The 18,725-nt window shown below is 36.9% G+C and overlaps 1 protein-coding gene across 1 annotated transcript; it reads left to right on the top strand.

The window, feature by feature from the left end:
* Positions 1-1,792: 1,792 nt before the first annotated feature.
* On the top strand, positions 1,793-2,767 carry LOC129248918 (E3 ubiquitin-protein ligase TRIM9-like). The gene has a single exon (XM_054888531.1). It carries the CDS (start codon positions 1,793-1,795, stop codon positions 2,765-2,767), a length of 975 nt encoding a protein of 324 aa, XP_054744506.1.
* The last annotated feature ends 15,958 nt before the right edge of the window (positions 2,768-18,725 follow it).

An 18,725-nucleotide genomic window follows, 5' to 3' on the forward strand; every position in this document is an offset into this window, starting at 1 on the left:
ATCAGTGTGTTAAGACTATGCTTATCTCTTCTTGGTAGAACTTCCTTCCGTGCGTTTTGCATTGAGAGTCGGCCACAGCTGTCGGGCGATTTTACTTGCTTCATTACGCCATCTTTTATTCGCTACTCTTACAATTTATTCGCGGATACGTAGTTTGTAAAAGTATACCTATGTCATTGCCTATGTAATCACCAGTCAATTTGGTACCGATTTTCGCTAGTTCATCGGCTCTGCAGTTTTCCCCTCAATGTCACAATGGCCAGGAACCCATGTTATCATTAGGTGAAATGACTCATCTGTTTCAGAGATGCGCGGCAGTTCGTGGCCTTGGAGGTTGTCCACTGTTTGGTGAGAACTAACTAACTAATATTAAGTTTTATAATAAATAAAAACTATTTTAAATCCAAATTCAAATATTCATAAAAATTTTGTCTGATTTGTATATGACTAATAACGCTGTTACTAAAAGTCTTATATAACGAAAATGAAAGTTTTTTTTCATACCTTGAAAACTAAAAATAGTTTATAAAATATTCAATATTATGCAGAAATTAGTTGCTCAAAATAAAGAGCCAATTACATTCGATATCTAATGAGTGATGTGAAGTTAATAAAAATATTTGTATACTTTTTTGTACCTCTCCGTTGAACACCTTTTTTAAAACCTTCGGTTGGGTACCCGGGTCTGACCTTTTTTGCGTCCTATACGAGGATCCTTTTTAAAGGGTTATATCCATAAATCGATAGAAAATCAAATTTTCTGAAGCTACCTGGAAGCTCAGGTCGTTAGCTATAATAGAAATACGTTAAATTCGCGTCCAAAGTCGAAAAAGCCAGTCTGGCCAGACCTGGATGCCCAACGGATGGTTAAAGATAATAAGAAAATAACTTCCACCTACAAAACATTTAATAATAAATTAAACATAAACATAGCGAAACATATATGTATGTATGTGTGTGCATACTTGTAAAATATTTCCATCACTGACTGCGTCATTAACTGGTAACAAATGAACAAAATAACAAAATAATTTTATAATAATTTTCAAGTAATTTTTCGGCAAAAAAGTTATATATTTTATTTCTTTAGCAGGCCTGTGAAATAGCTAAACGTTCAGAAAAAATTCTATCCAGCCAAATACCGCGAAAAATATACAATAAAGATATCCATTTTATGTGCGAATCTCTAAATTTCTTCAACTAATTACAAAAAAATCCAATAAAGTTTCTAAAAACCAAAGTTGTATTTGTGTATTACAAAATAAAAAATATAAATTGCAAAATAACGACAAATACTTCCAAATATTTAATATTTAACACTCACTTTAATTATCAAATAACAAAGGATTATTAAAAAAAAACATTAATTAAATTAATTAAAAAATTAAAAAATAAGTGATAAAGTAAAAAGTGTGTTTTGAACCGAAAAATCAATTTATTGCAAAAAAAAAAATGCAGCTGATATAAATTAAGCAACAAAACGGCTTTTGAATGCAAAAAATTTGGTGCGAAAAATTCACTGCCGCACGTAAACAATAGCATTACAGTATTACACCAACAATTGCGACAAGTAACAATATTTGCAAAATTGTGAACACCAAACGGAAGTGCAACACAGAGTTCGCCGGAAGTGAATGTGTAAATCGTAAAATCAAAAATGCATTAAATCAACACCTCTGGTAATCCACTATCGAAAAGTGTTCAAACAAAACAAACGGTACAAAACAAACCGTCGAACTAACATAAATAATCCACACTTCCTGAAACCCACACACACACACACATCGCTAGCATGGAGGACGAACTACGTTGCCCGACATGCAAACAACTTTTCGCCAATCCGGTTTTGTTGCCCTGCTTCCATGCCCTCTGCTTGGGTTGTGCACTTGACATACAGACCGCTTACACGCCCGCCTCAGCATTGGCCGCTATCAACGCCGGCGCTGGTCTCGTCTCGAACGGCAACATCAACAGCGGTTGCTTAGTTCATTCGCATCCATTGCACGGCACAACAGCACATGGTAGCACCGTTACCACTACTGCTACAGTCCATTCACACAGTGGCGTTGGTACGCCTGCACCACCACCTTCACATCCACCGTCGACACGTCATTCTTCGAATAGTTCAGCCGCCAGCACTGCCAGCTCGGCTACGGGCAGCGAAAGTGTCACATCCGATCAGGATCAAGCCGATAAGGTGAGCATCTTGAGTGAGGCTGATTCGGGTGTTGTCTGCTGTTCGAACACATCTCGTCCGGTTTCGTACGCTGGCACTGCACAGTTGCAGGGTTTATTGCAGGGCGCTGCTGCTGCGCCACCCGGTGCCGCTTTCTATCTCACCTGTCCGCTCTGCCGGAAGCTGGTGTTCTTCGACGAGGGTGGCGTGCGCAACTTGCCCGCCTATCGCACCATGGAATCGATTGTTGATCGTTTTTGTGCACGCGAGGCGCTACGTTGTCAAATGTGCGAAACAGATCCGAAGGTCGCCTCGACTGTGTGCGAGCAATGTGAGATACGTTACTGCGATGCATGTCGGGAGCTGTGTCATCCAGCACGTGGGCCGTTGGCCAAACATAATTTGGTGAAGCCGCGCAATGCGGCACCGCAAAGAGAGTCCGTCTGTGGCGACCATGCCGATACGTTGTCAATGTACTGTTTGGTGTGCAAGATGCCCGCCTGTCCACAGTGCATCGCCGAGAAACAACATCCCGGACATGAAGTGCAGTCCATCAGCGTCACTTGCAAGGCACAAAAGGTAAGTGCGTAGTCGATAATTTATTTATTTTGCCAATGTCTATATGAGAAAATTTCCTAAAGCTATGCGGCGGGGCGTTGCAATGCGATATCCTTATAAAAACACGTTCGCTTTAATGAAATCGATAAATCTTACAACACCTAATGGCACTTTACTGGTTGCTATGCTGCTTATTTCCTTCTTTGTAGTATTCTTTACTCGTTGCCTTACGCCGAGGTCGTTCATCAAGCTAACTAAAGTAACGCATAAACCTTTATTTGTATTTATTTACCTACTAAACCAGATTGTATCCTTGCGAAAAGGGTGGTTCAAATATGGTAGAGGTTAAAGGTTAGAGGATGTAGAACTTCTATCGTATAAAGGGTGCCTTGGTAGGGGAGTAACTAAAAACGATTTCCATTTGTGATTTTCTCAGTCATCTATGTATTTTATTATCTTGCGAAACAAAGAGCTACTTCCTTTCGTATACCCAGGTGGTGCGACTCTAAATCCATTAGTGAAATGCAGGAAAAAGCCTTAGGAGGATGTATTTTCGAGCAGTTTTTCTTAGCTGGTGGATTTTTATTCGCAGGCCTAAGGAGGTTGGACATTTATTCGCTGCACTATGTCTATTTTGTCGTAAAGCTCATACGACTCATTGTTTAATCGCTTGCGATACTCGCCGTCGCCAACGTGCAAAGATACGCTTGTATTTAGATGTACAAATATCTGGGATCTAGGGTAAACTAAGATCCCAACTCGGTTGGAGATTGAAATATGGACTTTTGTGTCGGGCTTGATTGATTATTCAGAAAATTTCTTATTTGCCCTATACATCTCCAATTCCGAGAACTACACACTTTTCAGATTTTGCCACAAAAAATTAAATATCTCACATTTGAAAGTTCATTCTTGAAGTAAGAAGCTGTAAAATATCCATTAGCTATCTACTATCTTCTGCGCAAACGGGTTACTTCAACCCACAAGCGAGCTTGGCAGGCTCAGAGAGGCTGCAGATGGACAAAACTGGTGTTACCTGTCATGTCCCACCAACTGTCGCAGATCCTCCTGACATTAAGCAGTTGAGACTGTGGGGAGATGATTGGACTGATGACAGGTCATTTTCTATGACCGAAGCACAGGGAAAAGGTAAGCATCTCAGACAGTGCACTCCGCCCAGCATGTGGAAAGGAGGATGAGATAGCGAGCTACTACACAGAGCGTCTGCCCGGCCTTCGCTCGAATCAGGTTTGAGGTCTTTGGCACTGATGTGTTAAGAAGCGACCACCTTGGTTCCTTGGCATCATAAGATCTACTCAGATTTCTTCGGAGGTCGACTGTGTTTGAGTGCCGTACTTGCTAGCTGCCCCGGCAAAATAAAAAAAAAACCTTAAACTACTTCGGAGGCTATAAAATGTTCATGCTTATTCCGATACGAGGGAGCAAGGTAGTTACTCATACTTTGTAGTAGTCATACTTTGTTGAAGGACAGAGCACTTTTAATACTCAGTTAAAGTATTTATTTGATTTTTTTTCGATTTTTTTTTGTTTTCAAATTATTTGAATCATGACGATAATACCGGTCCATTGGAGCTGAAAAACGATGCGGTGAAGTAGAGTTCCATACTACCATTACTATACTTACAACTTTGGATCCTATATTCAAACATTTTCACTTGACATTTTTCAAAAACAGTCCAAAATATTAGAGAGTTTGTTTAAGGCTGAAGCTCTCAATACTTCAAGCAGCAATGCGCCGAAAAAGGGCATGGCGAAGATTGATCATTTTGAGAGCAGCACCAAGGTCTTGTACTTAAGCAAAATGGATGGGAAAAGGAGTGATGAACTTGAGAGATGCATAGGGACATCAATTCCGACCAATTCTCGAAAGCTCTCGTTGGCAAAAGTGCACCTGATATAATCTTCAATCTGGTAAAATAACTGTACACAGACGCCAGCTGTCGAGTTAGGCGTGAAAACACACAGGAGTAAGGCAAGGATGTGTGCAGTCTCCGCTCTTGTTTAACCTGGTCTTGGACCTAACTGTGACAAGGTTCCGGCTTCTCGGTATAAGTAGTCGAATATTAAAAGGCCGTGCAGTGTTTGGCATTACCTGCAAGTTTTTATCAATCGCAGGCTTCGTAGGATTATGCGTATTTTTTCGTCTAACACTGTCTCCTACAACAATATCTGAGCTGTGACAAAGCAAAAGCCTGTCCTTGAAATTCGGCGTCGGAAATGGAAATGGATTGGTCATACTCTACGGAAACCCAATGGAGACATCATCATAGTAGCTTTAGACTGGAATCCGCAAGGAAGTCGCAGATGTGGAAGACTAGTCGAAGCAGAAGCGCTACAAGCAGACTGCTCTTGGGGCCAAGTGAAATTCCTAGCTTCAAACAAAACTAATTTGAAATTGTTTATTGAGGTGCTATGCTCCACCTAGGAACGACTGCAAAAAAATATATTAGGTTGGAGAATAAGTTCGTAGCGTTTTTACCAAGACTTTTGATTGATTGTCAAGTGATTTGAGATGTTCTTCATCGAATTCTAAATACCTTCTGCCTGCGGGACGTATCATCGAAGTCAAAGTCGCCATTTTTGAACTTTGCAAACCACGCCTATGACACCTTCTCCATACACGTCGCAAATGTGCCTTTTTGACCAGAGCAAAGAATAGCAGGTGTCGAAAAATTTGATTTTTTGGCTCCTGGGTATTCCATTTCTAAGTTTCAAAAGTAATAAAAAATCAAAAGTACAATTAACACAGTGTTGTAGAGCAGAAAAACTTCTATGGAATGAATACTTACCCTTTGCCAAACATGCTATGAACTTATGTATTCCCCAACCCAATGTATATAATTCCGGGCTTAAAGAGTAATCCGTCAAAAGAAATGAAATCTTTTAAAGGCACATTTCCAAACTTTTATAAAATGGCAAAAAGTCTACTCTGTGTGAATTTTAAATGAGTCCAATACGACTATAGGTCGAGTACTCCAGCCCGATAAATTTGTATTATCGATTCTTTTACCGAGTACAAGCGTCGAGTGCATGGCGGTATCGGAGCATCACTTCTTGTATGCAATAAAATTAGTACACACAACTTCAAGGCCAGTAAAATTATCATACCCTGTATCTTAAATATTTTGTAGTGAAAAAAAAACAAAAAGCCGAAAAACTACTGCCCACAAATCCAAAACGAAAACAAAGAACAAAACCGAACCAGAAGGAATAAATAAATAAACTCCCATACTGTTCATAACCGATAAGAAATTGTAGTCAAAACGCTAACGAAACGCCAATAGAGAACGCATTAAAACAACACAAACACAATAGGCGCACAAAGAAAAGTCACAAGTTTTGCTGCAATGCCGTGAATGATCCCGAAATAAACAAACACACACTGCAAAAATACGTAAATAAAAGAAAATACAAACGTAACAATACGCCGAGCCACTGCAGGATAAACAAAAAGAGCAGCAAGAAAAGCAAACCAAACACAAGCAAAGGCCAACGTGGTGTTATCTAGCACCTTGCCCAAAATTAACACTCAATACACGAACCCACACACACACAGAGCATAGAACATAAAAGGCAAAGCCACAATCTGCACTTCCTGCGCTTCCTTTTTCCTTTTGCAGCGGCCGCTTTGGATGCCGTGTACCTGGGACAGTAGAAAACCCTTCGTCATTCATGTCTTGCCGAAACTCCTCATACTCACACTCCCTCCCTCCCGCTCTCTCTTTCTTTCTCTGCTTCTCCAGATTACTTGCATGTTTTGGCCTTACTTTTTTTTTGTTTTTTGTTGTTTGGTTTGTCCCGGCCGCCTTGTCAGCCATTTCCGTCTGCTCAGCAGAAGAAAATTTTAATCGAGCCACGAGAAATCATATTGGGGGTGGTGGCAGTTGTGGTGGTATTGGCACCTTCCATTTACATAGAATATATTTGTTATGCATGTAGTGGTAGCAGGACGATTCGTAGAAAGAAAGCAGCGCCAGCAGCAGCAGCACAGCACCAGAAGCCTGCAGCACAATTTATTGCTTTGGAGCTGTCATTCTTGACTCGAGGCGCATTTGTCATGCCCGAGGGGGTGGAGCTAGTAGAGGCGAGTGCTGGAGAATGATTTGAAGCAGTTATAAGTGTAACGGCGCTTGTAGTGGACGCACATGCATATAAATTCTTACAAATTTCTTAGAAACTAAGGCTGCTAGTGGCTTGCGGTCATGTACATATAACATCCTCATCCTTAAATGTGGTAAGGTATATAGGTAAGTAGGTGTCAGTTTGCTGGGCGTTGTTGTGTGAAAGGAGTGAGCTGTGGGCGTGATTCTGCGAGGCAATAAATTCATGCAAGTCTAACGTCCACCTTTTTTGTTGTAATTCTAGTATAAGTTTCTGCTTTTATTTGCTCTTCTGTTTTTGATTTACTCATCCTTTGCCATACGCTGACCTGTCCTGTGCTACAGTTATTTTGTTTGGTAATTATGCGTTGTTTTTTTTTTTTTTTTTGTGTATTTTGCTTGGTTTGTCGTTGTATTGTCGGCGGCATTGTTATTAAGCTGTTGTTAATGCCTTTATGCAGTCAATTTTCAACTGGCCGCACGTTTGGATTTTTGCAATGTTTTGCTCGCGTCAACAAAATAAGTCTTGTGGCGTTTATCAAACTGGCCTTGCTTTTCGTGCGCCTCCCAAAATTCACTTGCAAAATATTTATATACCTACACACACATACATATGTATGTGTGAGTTTGGTTCAATTGATGTGCGCACTACTTGGCTCTCTGTTTGCTTTACTTCTACCCCATTTGTAGTCAATTGGGTCTTAGCGGGAAGACACAGCGTCTGCTAAGTAGTAATTTATGTTCGTTCACACTGCATATTTGAGTTGCTTTATTTGATGCGCGCGAATTCTTATTTACAAAATACTGTTTAAATATTATATTTAATGGTACTATACTCTTTTGTATGTGTGTATGTGTGTAAGTATTTCCTCCAATTCCTTTAAGTGCTCGTTTGTGAGAAAGTAAGATTTCGGTTTTTTTTTTGGTACGAAAATAAGACATTAAATTTTTGAAACTTTCATTTTTTGTTATTATTTTTGGTTGAAATGTAGTTGTGTTACAATTTACTGTTAGTACTTTTATGGTGAAAAAAAAAACACTTTTTTTTCTAGGAGTTCTAATTTGATATCAAATGGTTTGCAGGTTATTTTTTTTAATTTTGCTTTACTTTTGGCTTAACCCTTCGTGTCCCAATGTTAACCCAAAGCGACTCTAGAGCAGGAGAGGCGTCGGCTGGTACTACATTCAATAATACATGGGCTGAAAAGTCCCAGGTCTAATAAATAGATGGCACTAGTTTTACTGCATTCACATTTTTTCATACCGTGGATTTGCGGACGCAGCGACCGATTTCACATAGAAGCTCGATAGTCTGGTTTTTAGGGCTTTTTGTGGCTGTAAACTAGTGTTATTATGTTGAAGTTCCATTGCAACTACTAACTTTGACAAAAATAAAGAAAATTATCAAAAAAATAAAAAATAAATAAAAAAACAAAAAAAAAAAAAATAACTCAGAATTTTTGTTTTAATTACAAACCAATTCATAATACTCTAATCAATTAAAATGATTTAAGTTTGAAAAAAATTCTGTACATCTGATTTAACACGCCTCCGTCCGTGTCAAAAAATGTAAATTTGACTCAACATCAAAAAATCAAACTTAAGCAAGGCGAATCTATTAAAAGTGATATCAGTAGACCAGCTGATTTGATATTTTTTTTATTTCGCCGCATACTTTCGGATAACAGCACAAAATGAAATGACGAAAAGCTGTTACATTCGCACCATCGTCGTATGCTTCTAACGTCAACTGTATGTTGGCTGTTCGTTCACAGTTCGTTCTCTTCTTTTTCCTTTTTTACAAAACGTTGTTGTTGGTCCAGTGCAGGGGTGGACAACCTGCATACGGTTCTTTGGATTTGGAGCTGCGGCTCTTTAGTTCTATAAGCAAATTTTATTTATAAAAAAAACTTAAATTGTTCTGAATCGATCAACGAGGATTAGGCACTGATTCAATCTCTCAGCTACTAGAGAATTCTTAAACGAAATGAAGAACTCGGTATTCTGACGTCCTACTTCACAGTATAGTGCGTGCGATGGCTTTCCAAAGAAAAGGTGTTTGAAACGTTTTGCTTAATTAAAGGCATTAATCACCTTGAATTAGAGAACGACAAATGGTTGCAACAATTTAACTTAATGGTGGATATCAGAGAGTATTAAATAAGCTGAATTTAAAACTGAAAGTAAAGGGAAATTCTGCTTATGTTTTGGTAGAAAAATTGGTTAATTTTAAAACACAATTAATTCTTTTTTTTCAGAAGATATTCAGAGTGGCAAATTATTAATTTCTAAAGCAATATCGTGATAAAACCAGTGCAATTGTTGACACGAATTACTTCAGATCAATACTAAAAACAATCAAAGATGAATTTTCTGACCCGATTTGAGCGATTCAAAACTAACAAAATCACTCTAGAATTCATTGTAAACTGTCTCAACACAAATAGTCGGAGCCATTTGGAATTGGTGCTGGGGGAGAGAGAAATGCAATTGAACGATTTACAAAGTAAAGCTTTGTGGAGTGGAAAATTTACAGAGTTGAAAAGCAAGTTGGACGAGTTGGAGGTGCAAAAATGTGCATACGTAATGCAACAAAAAGTTGCTGCACTTTTATTCGACACATGGCATAGTTTTCCAGATTGCTAAAGTCAGGTTAGCGGCAGATAGCGGCAGACTAATCACCTACCCTGTCAGAAATCATATAGATTAATATAACCAACGCAAGACAAACATCTTGTCGAGGCCCTATGCTCCCGAGAGAAGTGAATAAGGAAGAAAACCAGGTTAAGAAGTTGGCATTTAGAGTGATGAATATCTTCGGTTCAAAAACAAATTTGTGGCTCTTTAAAAACTTGGAAATTTTTTTAAATTGTAGTTTTTGACTCTTACGACTTAAAAGGTTTAGCACCACCATCTTTAACCAAGAAAAAGGGGGAAATAAGTGACAGTTTTTATATTTATAGAAAATGAATTGAAATATGTACATTGAAAAAACAAATATATATATGTACCCTATGAGCAGAACTTACCGGGAATGTTTAAATAAAATTTTAAATTCAGGCAAATTTATTGTATCTCCTTCAAAATATGACCCGTCTGAAGCAACACAGATGTGCCAACGTTTAACCCAGTCCTCCATGCACCGCTGGTAGGTCGGCGAAGCAACTGAAGGCCATCCCTTCGCCGCATGCTCTTTGATCTCCTATATTGACTGAAATCTCTTTCCACGAAGTGGTAACTTCAACTTGGGAAACGAAAAGAAGTCGCACGGGGCCATATTAGGCGAATACGGTGCTTGCACGATGGCATTTACTTGGTGTTTGACCAAATAATCCAACACAATTTGGTATCGGTGCGATGGCGCGTTATCATCATGCAAAATCCAAGAATTGTTTGCCCACATCAACGGCCGACCAGGCAGACGCTAATGATCCGATGGCGCTAAAAAGTGACAGATGTGTGTCTTACATAACCGGTTCCAACGTGTGTGGTTCGTTTGAATTAAATTTTCCCGGTGCTTTTTGATTATAGGGTGCAAACATAAAAAAATTATTGCGCTTCACATTTTCCACACAAATCGAAGTGTTGGGGCTAAATTGGCACAACGGACTGTTACCTGTTAAACAAACTTTTGGTTATACCTCCTACGCCCCTTTGCCTATAACCTTTGCTTCAAAAAGTGGTGCCCTAATTTATTTGAAAGAGTATATTCAATTGAACCATCATCATCATCATGGCAATTAAAGCTCGTGGAGCCAGTGCTTCCTTTACAATATCTCTTCATACGTATCGGTTTATTGCTTCGCTCTTTCTAGCATTTATGCACCGTAGGTCTTCATCATCATCATCATCAATTCATCTTCTTGGAGGTCTTTCGTTCATCCTGAGTAGATGCCCAAACTATCGTAACCTCTGCACCTTAGCAAAGCGTAGAATGTTTTGGACCGTTATCATTTTTTTCGATTTCGTTGTTATATCTTATTTTATAAGTCCTATCGCATTTCTTTATATAAAAATATGTATATATAATTGGCACATACACCTTTTTTTTTGGATGTTTGGTCGAGCTCCTCCTCCTATTTGTGGTGTGCGTCTTGATGTTGTTCCCCAAATGGAGGGACCTACAGTTTCAAGCCGACTCCGAATGGCAGATATTTTTTATGAAGAGCTTTTTCATGGCAGAAATACACTCGGAAGTTTGCCATTGCTTACCGAGGGGCGACCACTTATTAGAAAAAAAAATGTTCTTCATTTTGGTATTTCACCGAGATTCGAACCTACGTTCTCTCTGAATTCGAAGTAGTAGTCACGCACCAACCCATTCGGCAACGGCGGCCGCCCATTCCTTTACTGGATCAAATATTCTTCAAATATTCGTGTGGAATTGTTTGATATTACGAGGTATTTTTTTTATCGACGTTAATTTCCAGACCCACTGGGTTTGCTCTATTAATAGGTTTTATTGCGGAGTCGGCAAGTGCGTGTGAATTTCTTGCAACAATCGTCACCACAGATCTGAATGCTCTTCGTGACGATAGTTGTAGCAGGGTCGATTTCGCAGGGTCGATTTCGATGCCAAAGCTCGAAAGAACCCTTAGTTTTTCCTTGTATCATTACTTTAGATGCAGTTGCTGCCACAGCCATAGATATCAGCGACACGAGAACAAAAGAAAGTTTATTTCTGCCTTGCATGCAGGTCTTAAAAGGGCTATACCTCTGAAGATGTTGCAGTCGCCTTTCTTATGAATCAGAAATATTAAATTGGATACCAGACTCGTGGAACTATTTCATCTTATCAAATTGATTTGAAAAAATATATCCAATTGAACAAAATATAGTAAAAAATTGTAAATATATTTTTTATTTTTTATTGTTTAAATTTTATTTATTACGTATAACCAAAATTTTTACACTGCAAAAGCTATGTATATCGGAAGGGTTAAATTTTTAATTTTCCAACTAATCCAAAAACTTCAACAAACCAACTGCATCGCACAAACTATGCAAATTAATGAATTACTTGGAAAATGCGTACAAGTGCAAAAATATACAAGTAAATACTAATGAATTTACATACATACCAGCTGCAGCTGCCAACTTAATTATGGAAAAGCAAATAAAACTAACGACATTGCGACTACCTGTTGATGGGTTTAGGGAAGGTGTTAGAACTCACGTCCATAAAACTTAATGTTTGTTATTATATATGGAACGGACATGTATGTGTGTATGTATGCATGTTTGCATGCATCTAATGGCCACTAGATAAGCAGCACTTCGGCTGAGGTGACGAATGGCGCACTGTCGCTAACTAGCAGCCCATTTGACCCTGAACTTGATGATGCGAGTTTGCGAGTGTGACTAATGAAAAGGCAAAAAAGCAAACCACCACGACAAGCAGACAATTCTTGGTAGATGAGTAAAATTGGAAATTGAAATGTTACAGCAGCGGATGCTAAGAAAATGTGCCTTAAACTGTGTACACTTCTTCGCTGATTAGCGCTGGGTATGCACAAAAGAAATATATACACACGAGAATACATGTATACACACACACACACACATACACCATTACAAATTTGTATTCATGTCGCTTGTGCGCGCATAATTTTAACAATTACACCATTTCACGTCTCAAACGCATTTAAGTGTAACTCAGCCATATCGAATATTCGTACGCCATCCGAAGTAGATAAGCAAAGTGCGAGTAGTTAGTCATTTATTTCGAATTTTTTGCATGTCTTATCTGGCATTTCTTGTTTTCCGTGCCGCACCACCACCCCCACCGCCAGGTATGTTGGCAGTTGTTGTTGGTATTGTTGTTGGCATTGTTGTTTATCTTTTTATATGTGCGAACGTACAACCAACACCTTGTTTTTTTATTTTTGTTTTTGGTACAACTCCACCTTGACTTTGTCATATACACACGCACACATACATGCGTAGTTATGTACTTGCATGCTGGTGGATATCTACTTAATAAAATGGAAATGGAATGGCAAGGAAAAAATGCCAAATTGTCAGCTGTCACTGTGCTACATTTTTCATCTGCAATTTCATACCTTTTCGGATGTCATTTCATTTCATTTACTTCAGTTATTTCTTTATTTTACACATTTCAAGTGACAGCAACTGTATTTTTTTAACAAATATTAATTTTCTTGCAAATTTTTGTCCGAAGTCACCTTTCTGCTTGCAGTGATTATCGCCTTTTTGTTTTTGGTTTCTTTGTTTCCTATTTTTTTATTTACTATTTTGGCATTTGGACCGTCAAGCAGCGAGACATTCTTCAAGGTAAACGAAATAGCAATTTATCATTACTTCGGCGAGTTGTCACTGCTTTTTGTTAGCTGTGTTTAAAGTGTCAGCATTTCCTTTCTCTGTTATTTATTATTTTGTTTCATCTACATAAAACTTACGCTTCATCTGCAATGGATAAAGGATTGTAGACATAGCGGGGGAAGCCGTAAAATAAGCGTTTAAATGCACAGGAGGACGTTGATGGAATAAAGGTTATAAAATAATGCTGAGAATTGTCTTCTCAAGGAAAATAAGAAAAATATAAGAAAAAGGAAAAATGTTTAATATTTGAATGCAAAAATTAAGCTCTACTGAATGTTATTAATACTGTAAATTAACTAGTAAAACATCAATCTACCATAACATTTTATTAAATATCTGTATATAAAAACATTAAGTAACGAAAAATGTATAAAAAAAAATAATAATAATAAAGAAAAATGATATAAAAACGAGAAATAGAAATAAATAAATAAAGGAGGAAAAAATTAAATAAAATGCTAAGTAATATACATAAAAATAAAAAAATTCACTTAAATAAAATAAAATTTAATAAAAAAACTAAAAAAAAAAGAATTAAAATGAAATGATATAAAAAATTATAAATAAATAATAATAAAACAAATAAAATAAAATAACTTAAAATAAAGTAACGTAAAAATAAATGCAAAAACCAATATAAAAAATAAATAAAATGGAAAATATATAAGAATAAAAATTAACTTCAAAAAGAAAAAATTTATAATAAAGTAAACGTAAACACACAAACAAAAAAAAAATTAATACTTTAAAAAAAAGTGGAATGGAAAATATATAAGAATAAAAATTTACCTAAAATACTGAAAAGAAAAAACTAAAATAGTGTAAAAAAATAAAATACAGTGAAACCTCGTTATAACGAATCTGAAGGGAACCAAACATTTTTTCGTTATATCTATTTATTCGCTATAGGTACTTATTGGTAAAATCTTGGTAAAAAGAAATTTAAAGAAATCTGAAAGAAAATTCGTAGAAATACTGTTTTTACCTGTTTACATCAAAATAATGATAAAACTGCACTGACATAAGCCAGCCCACGGATATAAAAAATAAAAAGTTATAAATGTTTTCAATTAGATTTTATTAAAATAATTGGCTATTTTTGTTTGTTTGCGCAAGTTTCGAATGCAGCCATCAATACTTCGCTCAACAGATGCTAAGCTATCGAATGCACTTTTTGGTATAGCTTCCTGTGCCTCAAGAAAAGTTTGGAGCTTTTCAACCATTTGTTTAGCTTCTTTGGCAGTGATAACGTTCTCGACCTCTTCATCCTCCTCAACAATGTCGACTGTATTTCTGTTCAAAACACTATCAACAATGTCATCATCAGTAACAAGACCCGTTGTACTGACGTTATCATCGAAAGTAACATAATCATCAAATCATTCATCCAAATTGAAATGGTTTTTAACGACAAGTCATTCTTTCCTGTCTTGAACACAATCATTTGTGGTCAAAATATTTAGACTGTCGACAAAGCCACATGTCGCAAAACAGTTGACAATCTTTGGTTGTTTTACGTTTTCCCATGCTTTATGGGCCATTCTAATGCCTTGTAGAACGTTGATATTACTCTTGTGCCCCTCTTCCATATCATTGATTAAAAATTTGACCACCTCTTTGTGATAGAATTGCTTGAAATTCTTAATTATTCCCAGATCTAGAGGTTGTAGTTTCGATGTTGCGTTTGGCGGCACAAATTGTAATTTAATAGATTTCAGTGATATAGGTTTTTTGTGCGCCATGCAGTTATCAACGAGCAATAACACTTTGCGATTAGCCTTAGTCATTTCGTTGTCAAATTTTTCTAAGTAGTCCAACCATATTTCAGTAGTCATCCAAGCTTTTTTGTTCGCAAAGTAGTCCACTGGTAAGCTTTTAATATTCTTAAAGCATCTTGGATTAGCCGATTTTCCGATTACCAGTAATTTTCCCTTCTCAGTGCCAGAACTATTTACCGTAAATAAAATTGAGAGTCTTTCTGTGCTATGTTTTCAGCCGTGGTATATCTCAGATTTAAGTGCCATTGTTCGATCTGGTATGCATTTAAAAAGTAGCCCAGTTTCGTCTGCATTAAAAATATTGTGGTATATTTGGTATAAACGTTTTCCAGTCAGAACAAACTTGGTCACTTACACTTGGTCATTCCCCACTCACTTTTCGAAATCCCATATCATAGCGCTTTTTAAAATTTTCAAGCCATCCGCTGCCAGCCTTAAATTCCTTGTGCCCCATACGTACAGCGAATTCTTCAGATTTGGCTTTAATTAAGAATCTCCTAAAAGAATGTTTTGAGTCCGACATTGTGAAAACCATTTAGACAAACAGTGCTCAATGTCTCCATATTCAGCAGCCCGTATTCTTTTCAAAAGTTGGTGTTGCAAATAATCTCCGAATCGCGGATTGTACATAGATTGAGAGACCAGACGAAATGCAAAATTAGCAGAACCTTATGGCCCATCTACAACCTCAAACAATCGTTAACATTGTTAAACATGAAACGACGGGACGCCTGGAGACTAAAGGCAGTCATAACTGGCTTTTGGTCTGTCGAGGACAAGCAGCCAAAATGGGCATCCCTCATAATACATACTGTCACAGTTGTAAACAACCGGAGAAAAAGGAAACAATCGTCCACTTCCTCTGTGAATTCCATGCTCTATGGAAGGACAGAATGTTAACCCTGGGCAAACCGCTGTTCCAGGGTCTCGAACAACTGCCTGACTCAGATGTCAACAACCTGATAAGGTTCCTGAACCACACAGACTGGATATAGTCATGACGTAAATAACTGGTAAACAATTTGGTAACGAGGATGTGGCAACAAAATGGTGCGGTAGCGCTAGTTGGATTCTGGATGAAATCACCACTTCAACCAACCAACCAAGTAAACATTTTATTTAATATTTTGTTTTCGTATTTTGTTTTTTGAGCGAAAGACCGGACAAACAATAAAATAGCAAATTAGGTTCATCATCTCCATCACAGCATTTACAGTTCGGGGTGAGCCAATGCTTCCTTCGTCTACCAGAAGTCATCTTCAGGAATTCTTGGTTTTACCTCTTTTCAGTTACAGCTATCAAGGGCAGGTAGTTAGAAAATTTAAAATATTTTACAACTCAGTTACAGTGGCTCATGTATTTAAATGGTATTATTTGTTCTATTGATATTTGAATCTCCAGCAACAGGGACTAGACCCGACAAGACTTGATGAAAATCAGTCCCAGAGTTATCAGCAATTTGACCATAATTGCGTTCCAAAAATCGTATATTATATGACACCAGAAAACCGAGGTTGTGCTGTATGAAAACATGCAGCTGGCAACCCTAACTACTACACATGTACGTACCAATAATATGTATTCACATTTCAAGCATTTGCTCAGCAAAGTAAATAAATCTGCGTAAATTGCATATTTAAATAAAATAATATTTACAGATTGGCAGATTTTTTAATGAACCCATGTTTGCTATCATTTCAATTGATTTATAACATTAATTTTTATTTTTCAATTTACGTACGAAAAGATTGCCGCTAATTTATGCGTTAATGCGTTAATTGCAATCGATTTTGTGATTTTTTCCGAGCTTTGACAGTTGGGTAATTTTTTTTATTTTTTTTTTAAGTTTTTGTTTTTTGCATTTTAAATTAATCATCATGCGGTTAAGCGTTTAACGCCCCGAAATTTAATACTGCTTATGTTAAGTGAAAAGGTAGTAAATATATTGCGAATGATGCGCCTGCAACTGCTAATGAATTTATAGGCGATGAAGGCGAGAGCAATGTAGGTGTCACCTGGTGTATAGGGAAATGTCTGGCGCCTGTATGAGGGATGTGCGTGTGTGCGCACGTATTTATTTGTTGAATATCGTTTGCTAGCTAAATATTTTTTGGAATATTTATACACATACATAGGCACATATTTTGCTCGCAGATTTTATGCTCCGAACCGCAATAAAGATGTTAGCTGATGCTAATAAATTCACAAATTCCCAAATTCAACTGCTTTACCTGGTGCATGCGCCTTTAGTTCGCCAAAGGCCTCTCCCACATGCTGTCAGGCATAATAGGGCGTTGAAAAAATTACGTAGCCATGCGGTTAGCTAGATAAATGGCACATATGAACACATGCATACACAAACACATACACATACAGTAAAACGATAAGCAGATAACACCTTTGGTGTGGTGAAATACCGGTGCGTTCGCTCATAAACATATAAATATTCATATGCGTTCGCATAAGTCCAGCTATGACTGTTGCGTGTCGCACAATAGGGTTGGGCAGTTTTCCTAGCGCACACACACACACACACACACACATACTCACACATTCAGGCACATGTCATAGCAGAAGGATAAGCAAAGGATATGCTAACTGAAATCAGCAGCACGTTCCATGCGCTTCGTTTCACCGTCGCTCCCTCCCCCGAAAGCTATGATGATGATTAAATCAACTTAATTGCCAGCGCAACACGAATTGTCAGCACAACAAAATTACTACAGCAACGAAAAGAAAAAGCAAAAAGAAAAAAAAAAAATAAACAATTAACAAAGAGAAGGGGAAGGGGTAGGTAGATGCGAAAAAAGAAAATGAAAACAAGTTGGTCACGGTAATGACAATACAATGCCAATGACAGCCGAGAAGAATGATGCGAACGTTGCGTGCGTATGGAATGTGGATTTACGTGTAACATACAACCCATACGCATATGCATGCATGTGTGTATGTGTTAGTATATCATACATATGCACGCCAAAGCGAGAATGCCTTTTAATGCCTGTCATAATTTATGAACGGAAAAATAATCACATTGTAATAAAAGCTGCTAAAAAAAAAAACTCTTTTTGACGGTAAAGGATATTCCGGTGCAAGGATGGCGCAAACACGCATGTAAAGAGAGAGAGAGTTACAGAGAGTTTGGGGGAGCATACTTGTGGTCATTGAAATAGGCACGCAGGCTTAATTTTCAGGTGCTACTGGCCTACTACACAGTTACTACCTACTAAATAGCTCCGAAGTGGCTTACCGCCAGGGTTCGTCTTGCATTTGGTTTTTAATTAAGCAACTGATATTTTTAGTGTAGAATAACCTGCAAAATATCACTTGTCACCTGCAGTTAAATGAAAAAAAAATTCTATTTAAAATTTGTATTTAAATTTTTTTTCTTTTTTAAATATTTTTTAATTTTTTTAATTTTCTTTTATTTTTTTCTTGAATTGTTTTTTAGTTTTTTTCTAGTTGTTTCGTATATTTCTTTTAAATTCGTTAAAGTTTTTTTTAAACTTTTTAATATTTTTTTTTTATTACTTTTTTTAATTTTTTATTCTTTTTAATTTTTGTATATTCGATAAAATATTAATATTGATTTTCATATATTAATTTTTGTTTTTAGTTTTTTTTAATATTTTTTCGTCATTAAAAAAAATTTATTTTCTGTTTTTTAATTTATTTTTCTTTTTTAACTTTATATTTGTTTATGTTATTTAAATTTTTTTTAATTTTCTCTTTTTCTCTAGAATTGTTTTT

This window comes from Anastrepha obliqua, chromosome 5 (assembly GCF_027943255.1).
Source record: "Anastrepha obliqua isolate idAnaObli1 chromosome 5, idAnaObli1_1.0, whole genome shotgun sequence".
Lineage (NCBI taxonomy): Eukaryota > Metazoa > Arthropoda > Insecta > Diptera > Tephritidae > Anastrepha > Anastrepha obliqua.

What these genes read in the sequence shown, in the direction of transcription:
- LOC129248918 (XM_054888531.1), top strand. Translation starts at nt 1,793, where the DNA reads ATGGAGGACGAACTACGTTGCCCGACATGCAAACAACTTTTCGCCAAT.